At 38.4% G+C, this 19,211-nt stretch overlaps 1 protein-coding gene across 2 annotated transcripts in view; it reads right to left on the bottom strand.

Moving 5' to 3' along the window:
* NEK10 (NIMA related kinase 10) overlaps positions 1-19,211 on the bottom strand; it is a 259,175-nt gene that overhangs the window by 34,617 nt on the left and 205,347 nt on the right. For both annotated transcript variants that reach the window (XM_012511285.2, XM_030812248.1), the window contains 2 exons: positions 5,392-5,421; positions 3,436-3,536 (listed from right to left, as the gene is read on the bottom strand). In XM_012511285.2, the coding sequence (XP_012366739.2) occupies positions 3,436-3,536; positions 5,392-5,421 (131 nt within the window). The remainder of the gene's footprint in view (positions 1-3,435; positions 3,537-5,391; positions 5,422-19,211) is intronic.

Below are 19,211 nucleotides of genomic sequence, written 5' to 3'. Positions count from 1 at the left end.
AGAATGGATCTTGTTTCCTGGCTCCAGTGATGCTCCTGCGTTGCCTTGCTGCGGCAGCTCATAGTAAACAGCACATGTGGGACCCCTAGAGGTTGGTGCTAACCGCCAGTCAAATCTAGTGGTACCAACTCTGCAGATACCTCCCCAGAGAATTCCATGGAGCAACACCTAACTCGGGGTGGCCTCCCCTGGTCCCATGGAGGGTGCTACCCAGCACAACACCCTCAAGTGCTGATTCCCAGCAAGTTCCAGGGCACAGTACCTCACTGTGGAGGGCTTGCCCAGGTCCTCCAGAGGGACACTTCGCTTCAAGTTTCTCCAGTATAGCACCTTACTAATTTTTCTGATCCTTTCAGTAAGGTCAGGACTTCGACCCAGTGTGGGAGTGCCCATTTCTATATTTGTTCCTTTCTTGGTTGCTCTGCCTCAGCCCTAGAGGTTGTGACTCCTTTAAGTGCTCTTCCTACATTCTTTAGATTTCTCTTCCCCTCCCTAGTAGATAATACTCATCATAGTTAATAATTCTTTACATTAAACCTTCCCTGCTGAAATTATGGTATGGTTTCTGACTAGACCCTCACTGATACAGATACAGGTTTTAGGAATGTCCCAGAAGAGCCCACACAGATAGGATTTGGGAATTGGTTTGATTGTGCCCTTGGAACTGAGCCCAGTGCTGAGTTTTGTTTGTTCCTTTGCTTGTTGCCAATAGGACATGAGATGCTAGTAATCCATGGCATGCAGTTGCATCACAATTAATCAGGTTATCATCCTGATGAAGTGCCAACTGAAGCAGGTGCCTTGGAAGCCCAAATAGCGGCTGTTCTTGACGGGTACACAGTAATGAAGAACACAAGGACTATGGCACAGAATGGATTCTTTTGAATGCACTGGAGCACTTACAGAAAGAAAATGACAAGCTTGGGTCCTTTACAGCTCAGCTCAAGTCATGGTCTGAAACGTGGAAAGATCCCATGATAGCCCTAAAAGAATCCGTTGCTTTGTTCTGCTACAGTGCTGATATGGCTGATAATCGAAATTTAATTGAGCAGCTTACTAAATTACAAGGTCGGATGAAGTCACACGTTATCAAATTTCTCATGTGAAACTTAGAAAAAATAAGAATTCTAAAACTTGGAATAGGAACATCTTGTTGAGACCACCCAAGTAAAACCAACAATCCTGAAACCAAGGTCACTCTGAGCCTTCATAGCAATGAAAAATAGCTTGCCACTCTGTGTCTGAGAAGACGAGCCTTTCTTTGCTTGAAAACCCTATGATAACCTCATCTAGGACAAATGTCTTTAAAAGGGATGTTCATTTCCTCATGAGACCCAACACAATGAGGGTCAAATCCATAACTAGGGTCCTATTTCAATATGATCCAGGGGAATTCATGTACATCATGACCCAGTAGGAAATAGGAAGAGAATTGCAAGATTTCGCTATTACATTTCAGCAGCAACCCAGAGAACATGTACAGGAGTAGATTCTAAGAAGGATAGGCCAAGAAGGGTAAAAACTATAGCACTAGATCAGGCTGAATTCATTGATATGAGTACACGTACTACAGATTCCAGATTTCACATGTTAGTTCATGCAGCTGGAAGTAGTTTAACTGGTTGTTTGACTAAAACTGGTACTTAACCATGGTCTGTCTGTGTTTGATGAGGGTAAAATGCCAGAGCTTCTCTGGCATGTGAATGGGTGATTTCAAAGGCTCAGAGAGATGGGCTCATTGGGGTAGATTTACCATGTGTGACTTGCACACCCACTCCCCAACCACATTCAGCAAGAACATCCAGAAGCCACTCCTTTCACTAAGGCACTGAGAAATACAGTGGAGAGGGGAGCACCAGCATCCTTGAAAAGCCCTGTGGTTGCTCTCCTTTGGAGGCCAGGTATGACACCGAACGATACATGATTTCAGTGTATCCAGTTGGCAAGGGCCAACTGACAGCCCTTGACCACCAATAGCAAACTGAAAGCATCTTCCATAAACGGCAGCAGGGAGGTACTATCATTTAGAATGCCTTAGCCAACAGAGATCTTTGGTAGTGGTTAGTTGACTAGGGTGTTCCTGGAAAAGAAATAGATGGTCTGCCTATTAAAGTATTCCTTGATCAGTTTAACAGAAAACAATATCTAGGTGTGGTAGACAGAAACCTGCCCTAAGTTGCCATTGCTACAGTGGAGAGTTATAGCCTCTCACACAGTTTCCAGATGCAAGTCAATTCAAAGACTCAAAGCCCCTTGATTGAGTGGAAAGCTGGGACCCCTTGAGGAAGGGCCCTGAAACATTACTACAAGTGCACACTATAAATTTTCCTCCAAACCTCCCCATGGAGAACTGCAGCCATTTACTAGAGTGACTGTTTACTGGGGAAAAGGAAATACAGGCTTTCAGCGAATACTAGACACTGGTTGCAAACTGACATCAAGATTCCTAGAGTCTTATAATGTTACTATGGTACACCATTTTTAATGACTTTTTGTTTGGGGATGTTTTGGGTAGGGATGGGGGTTAGTTAAATGGAATATGAGTCCAGTGGGCCCAGTTGGTCCATTTAACTTGTGGTATTTCTCTTCAGTATCTGAATATTTAGTTGGAATTGCCACAACTGGCAGCTGACAGCATCCCCCGTTGGTTCTTTGAATCTAGAGCAAGGCAATGTTTATGTTTTGCTCGTGGATGTATCTCAAGTCCCTAGAATAGCATCTGGCACATAGTAGGCACCTAATAATTATATGTCAAGTGAGTGAATGAATGAATAAACCACATAAGATATACAATTTTAGACTTCAAAATAACAATGACTTTCATGTCTAAAGGTCTTCTGCACTTCTTTGTCTAAAAAAAATTTTTATTAATCATATATAACAATGCTTTCAAGTTGTTTATTTCTAGACATATTTCTGTCAATAATTAAAATAGCCATTTTTTAGCACTGATTATTTTCTCAGTGCCAGGAGTCACTGAGATTTACAAGTAGAAAATTTTAACAATCCTGGATTTTGTGTGGTTTTGGCTTTCACTCTCTGAAAGGTCTTATTTTCAACCTAGCATTCTCAGAATTAATGTGTGGGCACTATTTTCCTCTTTCTTTCCTATAGTAAAGCTGCTTAAGAGCAAAGAATCCCAACTCTGTCGCCACTGTCTCCCCTACAGAAGGGCCATTTGTGTTGAAGTTTGGTTTGTCTGGGCACTAACAGTAAGAGAGGATGTTAGGAATCATAGGGAAAATCCTATATATTTGCTTTTTTACCCTACTACCTTCCCAGCTCTGCTGCTAAACTAAAGTGTCCCCACATGTATGTAGCTGGGGAGGATAAAAACAAGTATTCAATCTAAAGTCCTACAAAATAGTTCTTCAGCAGTATTAGCACCAAACTTGCATTTAAGATGAAAAGGAAATAAAAAGCTAGAACACTGACCTGTGTGATATAGATTATTTTGTGCAGCTGTATTAATATCTGCTGAATAGGATCGCTGATCTGACGCACTTTCCTCTGGGACACAGCAATCCCTGCCGATGCTGTGGGTGATAAATTTTGTAGTTAGTCAAGTTCTCTTTCAAAAGTTACATTAATGAAAAAATGAAGTAAAATTCTAACACAAATTTTAAAGCAAAGACTTCATCTTATCAATGAGGCAATATGCAGAGACCTTGTAATACTTCAATATTTTATGACCTGGAATAAAAAGTATCTTCCCTTTACTTCTCAGACTTCTAAGTAACACAATGATATTACCTATAATAACATCTGAAAGACTGCTTATCATGTGGATATTTTGCTGGCAATTACAGCAGGCTGCCATCTGGAGTCAGCAGTGCCTTAGACACAGTGGCCACTGAAAAGCCAGGCTTCAGACATGTATAGTTAAGAGGCTATCATGCTTTTAAATTTTAAATTCATTATGCCCGCCCTAACATATTTTAAGACTAATTTTATCAAAACTATGAAATGTAATCACTGAATAGACATTCTTACAGAGCAAAAAAAAATGAAAATTCTTTTAGCTAGAATTAAATAACTTTCAAACCTTTGATTATTACGAATTATAATTTTCACCTAGATTTCTTTCCAGGTCTAAGTGGGGGTACATTTATAATTTATCCTGAATTCTCATCATACAGCCACACCACCTTCACAGTTTTCAGACTAATTTGGTGTCAAATTGTATATTAGTTGCTTTCCCAGCATCCTCTGTCATAGCCACAGTCTGTTCTTAACCTGAGGACTATAAAACTATTTAAAGGAATGATTTTTTTTCTCTAGATTACCTACAAGGCCACCTCTGCCTCTTTTCACCCACAGAACCACACTGGATAAAACAAAAAGAGACTTCAGATATGTGATGTGCATTATCTTCCTTCCTTTCTCTTCCTTCTCTTTCTCTTTCCTTTCCTCCTCTTAACCTAGAGTGTGCTTTCCGCAATAAAACTTCTCTTGCCAATTTCCTTTTAAAAAAAAAAAAAAGTTGAAAGTTCCAAAAACCCCCTTTTCTTCCCTTCACACAACAGTGAGCCACTATGAAGTTAAACACGAATATAGTCCTCGCTTTAACAACAGCTAAACATTTTTAAAAATGCTTCTATTATAAACACTTCCTGAGAAAGCTTGCATATTTTACCATAAATATTTTGTTTTTGAGACATTTAAAGAGAACATTCAATGCGGTCATTTAAAAGAGTCAACTTGTTTTATTATAAGCACATGAAAATGTATATTTAAGACATAAAATGCAAAAAAGAATAAAATATAAACATTCAAAGAAATGCTACTTTCTTTACAGATAGCTTTACTGAGTCAGTTTAGAATTTAGCACAAGAAATAATCTAGTTCTAGCTCAACTTCAGTTAATACCTTGTTTAAATGTTTGAAATTTAAAGAGTCTCTATCCCATGGACAAAATGTTTACTCCTTTTAATATGAATTACTTGATTATTAATATGAGGTTTAATAAATATCCTTGGGATAAAAATGTAAAGAGGCCAATAGAGTTAATGTAGCTCTAAAACAGAAAACAGAGAGCTGGAGTTGTCTGCTCCATCTTGTGGAGATGACCAAGGGTACACATGCCATATTTTCTACAGTAGTGCTTCTTGGAGAAATAATTCTTAAAATATAACCATTTGTCCAGACCCAAACCAAATACTAGACACTGTGTAACATGACCAAGTTGCTGTTGCTACAGAAAAATTAACTTTGCATTCTCTGAAAATGGAAAGCCTGATTTTTTATAATCATTTTTATACTAACTACTTTAGGTTTTTGATTTGTAGATGCAACATTCATAGGTAATGAGTTAAAATCTCACAACATGGCACAGAGTTCTTAAGTCTGTGATGACATTTTGAAGGGGATGTCACATAGGTTTGACTCTACCTTGCCACAAGAATGTGCCCATCTGTGGCCCTAAATACAAAAACAAAGAGTTAGCTAGAATGTCTGCCTTCTAATTTAATCAACTATGCAATATTTTTAACTTAAAAATTATTTTTCTTGAGACCCTTTGACCACTACCCTCACAATCCCAATACATCCTTGACTTTTGGAAATACTTTTGATTACTTAGTTATTAAAAAATAAAGTTAAAAAGATTTAATTATGCATGCCCCTATAAAAACAAGCAAGCAAAGAAACAAAAATGTTAGTATTACAAATGAGATTCAAGGCTCCCAGGAGCCACCACCCATCACAGCCACCTCCCCATAAATAACCTGTGATATCAGAGGGTTGTGTTGACTTCCACTCACTTTTCTATCCATTTACATACATAAATGTATACTTCAAAACAGTATTTTTCAAACCATACTTGAGTCCTGAAGCCAATTTTAATGAGTCATGATCAGCATTTTGAAAAATGATATCAAGTGAATTGGAACTAGATTTTAAAATTTCAGAGTACATTGGAAGGTTCCACTCAGTCAAGACATAAAATGTGTTTTCTATCGACAGTCATTTCCAAGCTTTTAAAAGCTACTATTATGGAAAATCTATAGTAGTCTGTCCGTTCTCCCTTCCTCCTTTCCTCTCTTTCTCCCTTGCACTCTTCCTCCCTTCTTTCCTCCCTCCTTCCTTCCCTTCCTTTGTAAACAAATGGTGACACATCACATCACATAAACTGTTATACAATTTGTTTTTTTCACTTAGTCTACCATGGAAATTGTTTATGATCAACACATGCAGTTCTAGCCCATTCTCTGTAACCACTGAAGACTACTATGTGTCCTGGATGCACGGTAGTTTACATAGGCACTTCTGTGTTAGTGGACACTTCGTTTGCTTTCAATTTATCATGATAATAAGTGATGCTGCAGTGAATATACATGGGCATGCCTCATTGTGCATAAGTACAAGAGTTATTTTAGGGTAGATACAGTGAAGTGAAACAGCTGGACCCAAGGATACATTGTAACAAATACATTTTTAAGTGGCTGAGTCAATTTACACTCTGACCAGAAAAGAATCCACTTTTCTACACCTCGGTCAACACTATATATTATCAAACTTTTCCACTGTGCCAATCTGATTGCTTTTGTATTTACCTAAATGCTAGTGAGGTTGCTGTACTTCTTTGGTAAATTTCTTGCTTGTATCCATAGTTCTTTGTTCTTACTGATTTGTAAATGCTCTTTAGATATTCTGAATACTCATCCTTTTATTACATTTTTAAAAAATTGAAATAGGGTCTCACTCTGTCACTCAGGCTGGAGTGCAGTGGCATGATCACAGTTCACTGCAGACTCTGCCTCCTGGGCTCAAGCAATCCTCCTGCCTCAGCCTCCCGAGTAGCTGGGACCACAGGCATGCACCATCACACTTGGCTAACTTTTATATTTTTAGTAGAGACAGGGTTTCACCACATTGGACAGGCTCGTCTTGAACTCCTGGCCTCAAGTGACCCACCCAACTCGGCCTCCCAAAGTGTATTTTTATTCTTTATTTAAAGGTTATTAATTGTCAAACATTTGGCAAATTGTTAGCCATATCATTTTATCTAGCTTTAAAAACATTCTCTCTCAGTATATCTTTTAGATTAGCCCACGGAAAACACTACACTTCCTGACTGTTCACCAAAAAAAAAAAAAAAAAAAAAAAAAAAAAAAAAAAAAATGCAGCATATATTTATACTACCAATTTTGTACTGAGAATATTTGTATTAAAACAATTTTTTATTAAAGAGACATCTGTGAGGCTGATCACAGTTCATGTGCAATGTCAGTCATACATAATATGCCCATGATTCATATCTATGTGGTATTTCCTACTGCAAAAATATATACACAATATTTGGTCTCCTTAAAATTTAAATAAAATCAAAGTTTAAAATATTGGGATACTTTGTATTCTTTTACAGTTTTTATTAAAATAGTAAATTTGACTAGTATTTTAAAACTTAGAAGGAAACTACAAAATTTCTTATCAGAGGCAATTGACTTAAAAGCGTCAAAAAGTCATTACATAATTATATTTGCTAGCTTACTCTGTTGCAAGCATGACACTAAAGAGCTATTTGTTTCCCCTTTGCAGTGTTAGGTCAGAGGACTTGCAAGAAGAGCATCCCTCTTTTTTAGCAAGAACTTGGGTGGGAAACTGGGAGGTGTTTTACGCATTTAGTCTCCTTTAATCCACGGAGGAGACTAAGTGCATAAAACACCTCCCAGTGCCTGTAAACTGTCTGCTCCTTTATTGGTGTAGATTCTATCCCCATTTTACAGATGAGGAGACTGAGTGCTATGGTCTAAATGCTTCTGAACCACCAAAATTCACAGGTTGAAATCCTAATCCCCAAATGGCATTTGGAGGAAGTGAGCTTGGGAGGTGATTAGGTCATAAGGGTGGAGGCCTCATGAATGGAATCAGTGCCATTATAAAAGAGGCCAGAGGGAGGTGGTCACCCCCTTCTACCATGCAAGGACACAGCTAGAAGGCGCCTCTGGTTACTGAAAATACAAAACAATATCTCCTTCCCATAATGAAATATTATTTCTCTTCTTAAAAGGAATGCTACTTTTAACACGATGTTCTACCTATATCTCTCAACATTGGATTAATTATTTTTGGAAAGCATGTAGACATAATAAGCTGGAAGCATTAGGTATTTACAACTAGTGCTGTGCACTACATTCTGCTTTAGTATCTCATTGCATAATAAAATAGCCAAGTTAGTGGCCCATCCCTGGTGCTTTGACACTTGACTTATACTATATGTCCATTCTATTGAAACTATAATTCACAATATACACTTTGAAGCTGTTAATAACTACAAATTAAACCCAAAAAAGTGGGTTACACTGTATTCTCCCAGTTGATCAAAATATGGTATCAATGTATTATTTTTCCGATTTCTCTCAGCTAAGGATCAGGAACTTTTGGACAGCTGGAGAAAAAAAGATTACGGAAGGAAATCTGTGAAGAAGCAAAAAATATATTGTTTTCATGAATGGGGGGCCAAAACACACACGAGCTTCTCTATATTGGACTAACAGTCTTGTCAAACTACAATACAAATTTACTCTCACCTCTTTACTATCATAACAATGAAATAAAGTAACGTAATTGTAGTTCAAATCTGTAAGTGTTCAGCAATCAATCCCTGTGTCCCTGGTTAGATGAAGAATCTTGAACTCATAAGGATTTCATAGAAGGTTCACCCAGACAACCATGAATGTAGGATAAAGAGCAGATTCAAATGTTACATTTGAGAAGACCAGGAAGAATTAGAAGGTCTTCAATAGCACAGGAAATGTATTGGGTGTGAGGGAAGTTGTATGTGAGTGTGGGTTCTTAGGAGAAGGAATAATTCCAGCAAAGGGCGAAGTCAGCTAAGTGAGGGCTGCAACTGAAGAACAGCAAAGTGTTCAGTTTAGCTGGTGTGCAGTACAATAAAGAAAGTACAGTATGTATGCAGCTGAAGATGTAGCCAGGGGCCATACACAATGGTGAGGAACAATAAGGCTGACTGTATTTCAGGAAAGGTGATCTCACGGGAAGAGGCTCATACAGTTGAAGTCAGAGGCCTGGCTTGCATTGTCTCTCTGCTAGGTACTAGCAATATGGTTTTCAGAAGGTCACAACTTCTTTGGGCCTTAGTTTCTTCATCTGAAATGGCAGCATGGTAAAAATGGGACTAGAACCAAGGGGGCTGAGCTCATACACGTTGCGGGGTAAATCAATCTACAGTGCACTGTAGCTGTTTCCACGTGGGGAGCAGGAGCCAAGGACTGCTGAAGCTTGGGACTGAGACACTGAGAATATGATGTTCCACGAGAAGAGAGAGGGAAGTGACAGAGGAGATGGTGCATGGACAATGAAACTTCCCTACACAGACCAGTAGACCATTCTATAATCAGACAAAAATTGTTTGGAAGGAGCTTGGCAGTCTGGGCCTAGATGCCCCTGCTACTCTAGCCTCCGGTGGAGTTTCTCACAGAATGGCAGGAACTGAGTCAAAGCATCAGCTCCTTTCACCTCTGGGTGATCAGGCAACAAACTTCCTTTCATTTGAAACTTCAGGAACAAGCTGTTTAAAGGCCAGGTGCAAGGCTGCTTTGAAGTCCTTAACTCTTGAATTCTGGCTGAGCCTCTTTTAAGTAATGTGTCTTATATTTCTGTAATGGGCAATGTCACAGTATATTTAACTAACAATCTACACCAATAAAGGAGCAGACAGTTCACAGGCCTGTAGTGTTAGAGGTTAACCTGAAGAAATTAATATACTGGTATGATTTTACACCCAGTCAAGAACTTGATTACAAAAATGGTATCGTTTTATTGCCCTATAGAAGTTCTACCACTCACGCTTAATTTAGCAATTTTATGTCAGCTTTTCTTTCTTGCCTAACTACATAAATCTCTGTTCTTCAAATGCTCTGGAATCAGCATTTTTGTCTTCCACCTGGTTCTATCATTAATGCATTCAATAAAACTCAGACACTTGCTAAAGAATAACTTTAAGAATTGTGCTTTTGCACCCCACTATAAAAAATAATAAGCAGTTATATAAACAGAAAAATTTTTAATTGACACACTATATGAAACATCCCAAATAAATTATTGAATCCATACTGAGCAGAGTCAATTAAGAATGAACAAGGTTCCAGCTATAGTGGAGGGCAGGCAGGTAGCCCAGAGAGAAGAAAGAGGCCTCTTGCTTTCAGGAGAGGGAACTGCTGTAGCAAACATTATAGAATGGTTTGGACACAGCCTTAGTTGTATCATCATTTTTCTTGAAGAAAGGGAATTAATAGAAGCTTAATGACTGATTCAATGATTAATACTCCCTTATGGTTTAAATGTACTCTGAGATCCTTAAAAAAAACTACTCCCTAGACAGGAGCCAATACATGGATAGATTCTTAGCTACTGGTGCTTACATTTCTACACAGTAATAATTTGGTTAGATGTCCATATGTATGTCCAAAATGGTATGGCTCATGTGCAAAAGACTCCACATGAACCTAAGGTCTTTGATATCCAGGTTTCTTCTTATTATAATTGGCTCTTCTGTCACTGTCCTCAATTCTCAAATTGGTAATGCAACAAACTAATTCAAAGCATATTTGTAAATACTTTTAACATATTTTTAAAATCCACTATGAATTACTAATAATGGCAATTTGGAATTTGAGGGTGATGCTTTTCTCTATTGATTCAATTATTTTGTACACCATGCTACAATCATCACCCAAGTCATGCTGACCTACCTCCCTTTACTCCTACCAGACAGTGGGATACCTTTCAACCCCTACTTCCTTTAGCCTTTCCTCCCAGGCAGAAACCCAAATGGCATGAGTATGAGCTGCCATTTAACAGGTGATATGCAATTTGGATTTAGGCTTGAATTGGAACCACCAGTAACTCTTGTGAGATGAGTATCCCTTTGAAAACACATTACCCTAAAATGACCATGAAAAAAATCTACATCTCCAAGCAGCATCCTCCTAGGACCTTGTACGCAGTCGTTTGGCACCTCCCTTGGTATGAAGAATGAGGAAGCAAATAATCATTGGTAAAGGAAATTTCTTATCTCAATCTGAAATCTAAAAAAATATATGTATGTATTTTAATATAATAAAATAAGTTTAAATAAAATAAAATATTTTAAAAGTCTAATACAAAAAAAAATCAGTGATTCCCTTACTGCTTCAGATTACTCATGCAGTTGCTCTCAATACAATAGCAAAGATAAACAAGAGTTTATACAGTGATGGGTCTAAATCAGTTACTCAATAAATAGTTTTCAAGGGCTTGATCTCAGAGGAAATACTCCAAGATATTTACAGGCATACCTCATTTCATTGCACCTTATTATATTGCACTTCAAAGATGTTGCTTTTTTTTTTTTTTTACAAATTTAAGTTTTGTGTCAATTCTGCATTGAGCAGGGCTAATGGCACCATTTTTCCAGTAGCATGCATTTACTTCATGCCTCTGTGTCACATTTTGGTAATTCTTGCAATATTTCAAAATTTTCATTATTAGATCTGTTGTGATGATCTGTAATGACTGATCCTGCATGTCACTATTGTAATTGTTTTGGGGCACCACAAACTGCACTCATATAAGATAGTAAACTTAATGGATGGATGTTGTGTGTACTCTGACTGTTCCACCAACCAGACATTGCCCCATCTTTCCCTTCTTTGTAGGCCTTCCTATTCCCTGAGACACAACAATACTGAGATTAAGCCAGTTAATAATCCTACAATGGCCTCTAATTGTTCAAGTGGAAAAAAGAGTCACATGTCTCTTACTTTCAATCAAAAGGCAGAAATGATAAAGCTTAGTGAGGAAGGCATGTCAAAAGCCAAGATACCAGAAAGCTAGGCCTCTTGCATCAAATAGCCAAGCTGTGAATGCAGAGAAAAGATTTTTGTAGAAAATCAGAAGTGCTACAACAGTGAACACATGAATAATAACAATGACAGCCTTATTGCTTATATAGAGAAAGATTTAGAAGATAAAAGACCAAACCCGCCACAACATTCCCTTAAGCCAAAGCCGAATCCAGAGGAAGGCCCCAACTCTCTTCAACTCTATGAAATCTGAGAGAGGTGAGAGAGCTGCAGAAGGAAAGCTGGAAGTAGTAGATGTTGGTTCATGCAGTTTAAGGAGAGAAGCCATTTCCATAACATAAAAGTACAAGGTGAAGCTGTAAATGCTGATGTAGAAGTTGCAGCAAGATAAGATCTTCTTATGATCCAGCCAAGATAACTGATGAAGATGGCTACACTAAACAATAGATTTTCAAGGTAGACAAAACAGCCTTTTATTCCAAGTAGAGGCCATCTAGGACTTTCATAGCTGGGGAGGAGAAATCAAAGCCTGGCTTCAAAGTACAGGCTGACTCTCTTGTTAGGAGCTAACGCAACAGGTAATCTTAGGTTGAAGCCAATGCTTATTCACCATTCCAAAAATACTAGGGCCCTTAAGAATTGTACTAAATCTATTCTGCCTATGCTCTATAAATAGAACAACAAAGCCTGGATGACAGCACTCTGTTTATTGAATATTTTAAGCCAACTCTTGAGATCTACTGCCCTGAAATAAAGATTCCTATCAAAATATTGACGTTCATTGACAAAATACTTGGTCACCTAAGAGCTGTGATGAGGAGGTACAGGATATCAATACTGTTTTCATGTATGCTAACACAACATCCATTCTGCAGCCCAATGATCAAGGAGTCATTTTGACTTTCAAGTCATTATTTCAGAAATACATTTCATAAGGCTATAGCTGCCATAGATAGTGATTCCTCTGATGAATCTAGGCAAAGTCTATTGAAAACCTCCCAGAAAGGATTCACTATTCTAGATGCCATTAAAAACATTTATGCATTTTAGCTCCAGATCAACTCCAAGAACAAACTAGGAATCCCGAGAGGACTCACAGACCCTCTGAAGGAAGCAGACTGCTCCTGCAGGACCTAGGAGACACCCCAAATGCTCAGCTGCAGCAAGATCTGCCGAAGGAGAGGCTGAGCTCAGGCATGCCTAGCTCTGCCCCCACCGGATGGTCCTTTCCTACCCACCCTGGTAGTGGAAGACAAAGGACATATAATCTTGGGAGTTCTAGGACCTCACCCACTGCTAGTCCCTCTCCATGCTACCATAGCTGATGCTCTTTGGAAAACACCACCTTCCAGAAGGAGGCCAACCAGCACAAAAATAGAGCATTAAACCACTAAAGAACCCTCATGGAGTCCATTGCAACCACCACCCCGCCACCTCCACCAGAACAGGCACTGGCATCCACGGCTGAGAGACCCATAGACGGTTCACATCACAGGACTCTGTGCAGAAAACTCTCAGTACCATCCTGGAGCTGGGTAGACTTGCTGGGTGCCTAGATCCAGAAGAGACACAGCAATCACTGAGGTTCAGTTCACAGGAGGCCACATCCATAGGAAAAGGGTGAGAGTACTACATCAAGGGAACACCCCACGGGACAAAAGAATCTGAACAACAGTCTTCAGCCCTAGACATTCCCTCTGACAGAGCCTACCTGAATAAGAAGGAACCAGAAAACCAACCCTGGTAATATGATAAAACAAGGCTCTGCAACACCCCCAAAAAATCACACTTGTTCACCAGCAATGGAGCCAAACCAAGACGAAATCCCTGATTTACCTGAAAAAGAATTCAGGAGGTTAATTACTAAGCTAATCAGGGAGGAGCCAGAGAAAGGCGAAGCCCAGTTTAAGGAAATCCAAAACACAATACAAGAAGTGAAGGGAGAAATATTCAGGGAAACAGATAGTTTAAAGTAAAAACAATAAAAAATTCAGGTAACATTGGACACACTTTTAGAAATGCAAAATGCTCTGGAAAGTCTCAGCAATAGAATTGAACAAGTAGAGCTTGAAGATAAGGTCTTTGAATTAACCCAATCCAACAAAGACAAAGAAAAAGGATAAGAAAATATGAACAAAGCCTCCAAGAAGTCGGGGATTATTTTAAATAACCCAATACCAAGAATAATTGGTATTCCTGAGGAAGAAGAGAATTCTAAAAGCTTGGAAAACATATTTGGGGGAATAACCGAGGAACAATTCCCAGCCTTGCTAGAGACCTAGACATGAAAATACAAGAAGCACAAAGAACACCTAGGAAATTCATTGCAAAAAGATCATCACCTAGGCACATCGTCATCTGTTATCCAAAGTTAAGACGAAGGAAAGAATCTTAAGAGCTGTGAGGCAGAAGCACCAGGTAACCTATAAAGGAAAACCTATCAGATTAATAGCAGATTTCTCAGCAGAAACCCTACAAGCTAGAAGGGATTGGAGCCCTATCTTCAGCCTCCTCAAACAAAACAATTATCAGCCAAGAATTTCGTATCCAACAAAACTAAGCATCATACATGAAGGAAAGATACAATCTTTTTCAGACAAACAAATGCCAAGAGAATTCATCACTACCAAGCCACGACTACAAGAACTGCTAAAAGGAGCTCTAAATCTTGAAACAAATCCTGGAAACACTCAAAACAGCACCTACTTAAAGCATAAATCACACAGGACCTAAAAACAAAAATACAACTTAAAAAGCAAAAACAAAAAAACAAGCAAAAAAAAAACCAAAAGTACACAGGAAACAAATAGCACAACGAATGCAACAGTACCTCACATTTCAATACTAACATTGAATGTAAATGGCCTAAATGCTCTGCTTAAAACATACAGAATCACAGAATGGATCAGAACTCACCAACCATCTGCTGTCTTCAGGAGATTCACCTAACACATAAGGACTTACAAAAGTTTAAAGTAAAGGGGTGGAAAAAGGCATTTCATGCAAATGGACACCAAAAGTGAGCAAGGTAGCTATTCTTATATCAGACAAAACAAACTTTAAAGCAACAGCAGTTAAAAGAAACAAAGAGGGACATTATATAATGGTAAAAGGCCTTGTCCAACAGGAAAGTATCACAATCCTAAATATATATGCACCTAAAACTGGAGCTTCCCAATTTATAAAGCACTAATAGACCTAAGAAATGAGACTGGTCAGGCGCGGTGGCTCATGCCCGTAATCCCAGCACTTTGGGAGGCCGAGGTGGGCAGATCACGAGGTCAGGAGATCGAGACTATCCTGGCTAACATGGTGAAACCCCATCTCTACTAAAAACACAAAAAATTAGCCGGGCATGGTAGCGGGCACCTATAGTCCCAGCTACTCGGGAGGCTGAGGCAGGAGAATGGCATGAACCTGGGAGGCGAAGCTTGTAGTGAGCCGAGATCGTGCCACTGCACTCCAGCCTGGGCGACAGAGCAAGACTCCATCTCAAAAAAAAAAAAAAGAAAAAAAAAGAAAAAAAGAAATGAGATAGTAGCAGGGACTTCAGTACTCCACTGACACAATTAGACAGGTTATCAAGACAGAAAGTCAACAGAGAAACAATGGATTTAACTAAATACCTTGGAACAAATGGACTTAACAGATGTATACAGAACATTCCATCCAACAACAGCAAAACATACGTTCTATTCAACAGTGCATGGAACTTTCTCCAAGATAGACCATATGATAGGCCATAAAATGAGCCTCAATAAATTTTTAAAAACTGAAATTATATCAAGCACTCTCCTAGACCACAGTGGACTAAAAGTGGAAATCAACTGCAAAAAGAACCTTCAAAACCATGCAAATATATGGAAATTAAATAACCTGCTCCTGAATGAGAAATGGGTCAAAAACAAAATCAAGATGGAAATTTAAAAATTCTTTGAACCGAATGACAATAATGACACAACCTATCAAAAGCTCTGGGATACAGCAAAAGCGTTGCTAAGAGGAGTGTTCATAGCCCTAAACACTACGTCGGAAAGACTGAAAGAGCACAAACTGACATTCTAAGGTCACACCTTAAGGAACTACAGAAACAAGAACAAACCAAACTCAAACCCAGCAAAAGAAAGGAAATAACCAAGATCAAAGCAGAACTAAATGAAATTGAAACAAAAAATATACAAAAGATACATGAAAAAAAAGCTAATTCTTGGAAAATATAAATAAAATTGATAGACCATTAGCAAGATTAATCAAGAAAAGAGAGAAAATCCAAATAACCTCACTAAGAAACAAAACAGGAGATATTACAACTGATACTACTGAAATACAAAAGATGATTCAGGTTACTATGAACACCTTTATGCATATAAACTAGAAAACCTAGAAGAGATGGATAAATTCCTACAAAAATACAACCCTCCTAGCTTAAGTCAGGAAGAATTAGATACCCTGAACAGACCAATAACAAGCAGTGAGACTGAAATGGTAACTTAAAAATTACCAACACAAAAAGGTCCAGGACCAGAGGGATTCACAGTAGAGTTCTACCAGACATTCAAAGAATTGGTACCAATCCTTTTGACACTATTCCATAAGATAGAGAAAGAGGGAACCCTCCCTAATTCATTCTATGATGCCAGCATCACCCTAATACCAAAACCAGGATAGGACATAACCAAAAAAGAAAACTATAGACTGAAATCCTTGATGAACATAGATGGTAAAATCCTTAACAAAATACTAGCTAACAAAATCCAACAACATATCAAAAAGACAATCCACCATAATCAAGTGGATTTCATACCAGGGATACAGGGATGGTTTAAAATACGCAAGTCAATAAATGTAATATACCACATAAACAGAATTAAAAACTAAAATCAAATGATCATCACAATACATGCAGAAAAAGCATTCAACAAAATCCAGCATCCCTTTATGATTAAAACTCTCAGCAAAATTGGCATGCAAGGGACATATCTCAATGTAATAAAAGCCATCTATGACAAACCCATAGAAAACATAATACTGAATGGGAAAAAGTTGAAAGCATTCTCTCTGAGAACTGGAACAAGACAAGGATGCCCACTCTCACCACTACTCTTCAACACAGTACTGGAAGTCCTAGCCAGAGCAGTCAGGCAAGAGAAGGAAATAAAGGGCATCCAAATCAGTAAAGAGGAAGTCAAACTGTCATTGTTTGCTGATAATATGATCATTTACCTTGAAAACCCTAAAGACTCCTCCAGAAAGCTCCTAGAACTGATAAAAGAATTCAGCAAATTTTCTAGATAGAAGATTAATGTACACAAATTAGTAGCTCTTCTATACACCAACAGCAACCAAGTGGAGAATCAAATCAAGAACTCAATTCCTTTCACAATAGCTGCAAAAAATACAAATACTGGCTGGGCGTGGTGGCTCACACCTGTAATCCCAGCAGTTTGGGAGGCCAAGGTGGGCAGATCACGAGGTCAAGAGATCAAGACTATCCTGGCCAACATGGTGAAACCCTGTCTCTACTAAAAATACAAAAATCAGCTGGGTGTGGTACCGCGCACCTGTAGTCCCAGCTATTAGGGAGGCTGAGGCAAGAGAATCACTTGAACCCAGGAGGCGGAGGTTGCAGTCAGCCAAAATTGCACCACTGTACTCCAGCCTGGCAACAGAGTGAGACTCCATCTCAAAAAAATAAATAAAATAAAATAAAATACTTAGGAATATACCTAACCAAGAAGTTGAAAGGCCTCTACAAGGAAAACTACAAAACACTGCTGAAAGAAATCATAGATGACACAAACAAATGGAAACACATCCCATGCTCAGGGAGGAGTAGAATCAATATTGTGAAAATGACCATACTTCCAAAAACAGTCTACAAATTCAATGCAACCCCCATCAAAATACCACCATCATTCTTCACAGAATTAGAAGAAAACAATTCTAAAATTCATATGGAACCAAAAAGGAGTCTGCATAGCCAAATCAAGACTAAGCAAAAAGAACAAATCTGGAGGCATCATACTACCTGATTTCGAACTATACTATAACGCCATAGTCACCAAAACAGCATGGTACTGGTATAAAAATAGGCACATAGACCAATGGAACAGAATAGAGAACCCATAAATAAACCCAAATACTTACCAACCAATTTTCGACAAAGCAAACAAAAACATAAAGTGGGGAAAGGACACCCTTTTCAACAAATGGTGCTGGGATAATTGGCTAGCCACAAGTAGGAAAAGAAACTGGACCCTCATTTCTCACCCTATACAAAAATCAGCTCAAGATGGATTAAGGACTTAAACCTAAGACCTGGAACTATAAAAATTCTAGAAGATCCTAGATCTTCTAGAATTCTAGAAAAATCCTTCTAAAGATTGGCTTAGGCAAGGATTTAATGACCAAGAAACTAAAAGCAAATGCAATAAAAACAAATATAAATAGCTGGGACCTAATTAAACTATAGAGCTTTTGCATGGCAAAAGGAACAGTCAGCAGAGTAAACAGACAACCCACAGAGTGGGAGAAAATCTCCACAATCTATAAATGTGACAAAGGACTAGTATCTAGAATCTACAACAAACTCAAAAAAATCAGCAAGAAAAAAACAAACAATCCTATCAAAAAGTGGGCCAAAGACATGAATAGACAATTCTCAAAAGAAGATACTCAAATGGCCAACAAACATATGAAAAAATGTTCAGCATCACTAATGAGCAGGGAAATGCAAATCAAAACCAAAATGCAATACCACCTTACTCCTGCAAGAATGGCCATAATCAAAAAATCAGAAAACGGTAGATATTGGCATGGATGCAGTGATCAGGGAACACTGCTTCACTGCTGGTGGGAATGTAAACTAGTACAATCCCTATAGAAAATAGTGTGGAGATTCCTTAAAGAACTAAAAGTTCTTTAAGCCAGCAATCCCACTACTGGGTATCTATCTACTCAGAGGAAAATAAATCATGCATGTTTGTAGCCACACAATTCACAACTGCAAAATTGTGGAACCAACCCAAATGCCCATCAATCAAGGAGTGCATAAAGAAACTGATATATATATATATATATATATATATATATATATATATGATTTCATCATATATATATATATATATATGATGAAATACTACTCAGCCATAAAAAAGGGAATGAATTAACAGCATTTGCAGTGACCTGGATGAGACTGGAGACTATTATTCTAAGTGAAGTAACTCAGGAATGGAAAACCAAACATCATATCTTCTCACTGATACGTGGGAGCTAAGCTATAAGGATGCAAAGGCATGAGAATGATACAATGGACTCTGGGGACTTGGGGGGAAGAGTGGGAAAGGGGTGAGGAATAGAAGACTACAAATATGGTGCAGTGAATACTGCTCAGGTAATGGGTGC

Source organism: Nomascus leucogenys, chromosome 4 (assembly GCF_006542625.1).
Source record: "Nomascus leucogenys isolate Asia chromosome 4, Asia_NLE_v1, whole genome shotgun sequence".
Classification (NCBI taxonomy): Eukaryota; Metazoa; Chordata; class Mammalia; order Primates; family Hylobatidae; genus Nomascus; species Nomascus leucogenys.
Note: the sequence above shows the minus strand (reverse complement) of the source record. Positions and strands in the feature narration are given on the sequence as shown.